Source organism: Vitis riparia, chromosome 10 (assembly GCF_004353265.1).
Source record: "Vitis riparia cultivar Riparia Gloire de Montpellier isolate 1030 chromosome 10, EGFV_Vit.rip_1.0, whole genome shotgun sequence".
NCBI lineage: Eukaryota > Viridiplantae > Streptophyta > Magnoliopsida > Vitales > Vitaceae > Vitis > Vitis riparia.
The window spans coordinates 16,351,931-16,353,489 of NC_048440.1; the positions used below are offsets into that span (position 1 = coordinate 16,351,931).

General features: G+C 37.6%; 1 protein-coding gene across 1 annotated transcript; it reads left to right on the forward strand.

The window, feature by feature from the left end:
- The first annotated feature begins 339 nt into the window (after positions 1-339).
- On the forward strand, positions 340-1,349 carry LOC117923355. The gene has a single exon (XM_034841614.1). The coding sequence runs from the start codon at positions 470-472 to the stop codon at positions 1,160-1,162; it is 693 nt and encodes a 230-aa protein (XP_034697505.1). The 5' UTR covers positions 340-469; the 3' UTR covers positions 1,163-1,349.
- Positions 1,350-1,559: the final 210 nt, after the last annotated feature.

Below are 1,559 nucleotides of genomic sequence, written 5' to 3' on the forward strand. Positions count from 1 at the left end.
CCCTATTATTATTATTATTATTATTATTAATTGATGCAGACATTTGTATACGAATTACGTTGTATTGTATAGTGTTTGTCTTCAGAAAGATGTGAACAATAAACGTATATTTGACAGAAAATGTACATGTAGGATCATCAACGTCATCACCATCATCCGGGTGTATCGAGTAGCATCCATGTCAGCACAAACAATTACTTCATTTGGCAGGCCCCCCTAAAGTCAACCTTATTTATATTAACATATTCAATTTGTTTGCTTTCCGGGACAAAGGAGGAAAAGAAAAGTAAAATGTGAGAAAGAAGAATACTCAAGTGGGAAAGGAAAGCGTGTGATTAAATAGTTGATTCCGTTCCGTGATATCTAAACAATATAGAGGATATATCCAAACAAGGATATATTTATACATATATTGTAGCCCTACCGTCACATCCTCAACCACAAAATACTATTGGTATATCCACCATCGATGGACGCAGAAGAAGTGCTGAAGCTCTTTGATTCTTGCTGGTTCAACCTTGAAATCTTCAAGGAACAGCCATCTTCGTCGAGTTCTAAGTCAAACACAGATCAGCAAATTCAAGAAGAACCATCAAAACCAGTTCTCTCGCGGAGCCAAACAAGGCATATCAGGTCCATAAGTGACCAGCTGAGCTCCGCGACAAGCTTCAATCCTGGCTCTTTCTCTCCAGATACAATCCTCGTACCAAAGCTTCAACCCATCTTCTCGGGAAGAGAAATCAGAGAGGAGGAAAATTCAACCGAAACACGTGCTGGAAAAGCTTCGCCCAAAAGGATTACGCTTGCAGGCCGAAGAACAAGAAAAAAGGGTATGAGCAAGAGCTTGTCAGACCTTGAGTTTGACGAGCTAAAAGGCTTTATAGATCTGGGGTTTGTTTTCTCAGAAGGAGCTAAGGATTCAAACTTGGTCTCAATCATCCCCGGGCTGCATAGATTGGGGAAGAAAGATGGAGAAGAAGAGAACACAGTCGACGAATCAGCAGTCCCAAGACCTTACCTTTCTGAAGCATGGGAGGTGCTCGACAGAAGAAAGAAAGAGAACCCATTGATGAATTGGAGAGTTCCAGCTCTGAGCAGTGAAATAGACATGAAAGATAACCTCAAAAGCTGGGCTCACACAGTCGCATCCTCAGTGAGATGATGATGATTTCTGGATCGAAAGTTTTGCTCCTGATTTTTTCCTGTAAATCTTGTTCCCATAGGAGTTTTTTTTCTTTGTAAATCTCGATTTGTTGTTTGATTTTTTCAAATTTTTGGTTTCTGAATTGCAAATGTAGATAAAGATGTATACAAATTTGATTTGTGGAGATTCTTTGTCAATGGGTCAATTTTTCCCCAAAAAAAACAAATTCATGGTAAAAATTAGTAAAAATTAGCTTTAACCATGAAATAAAATTTAGAGAGAACTATGTAAAGGTATGGTGAGAAGGAAAATAGATTTTTTAAGAACTTTTAAGAAGTAATTCAATAAGTAATAATAACATAAACAAAATTTCAAGATTACCCCTTTTTTAACTTTTCTCATTCGGTCAATTACC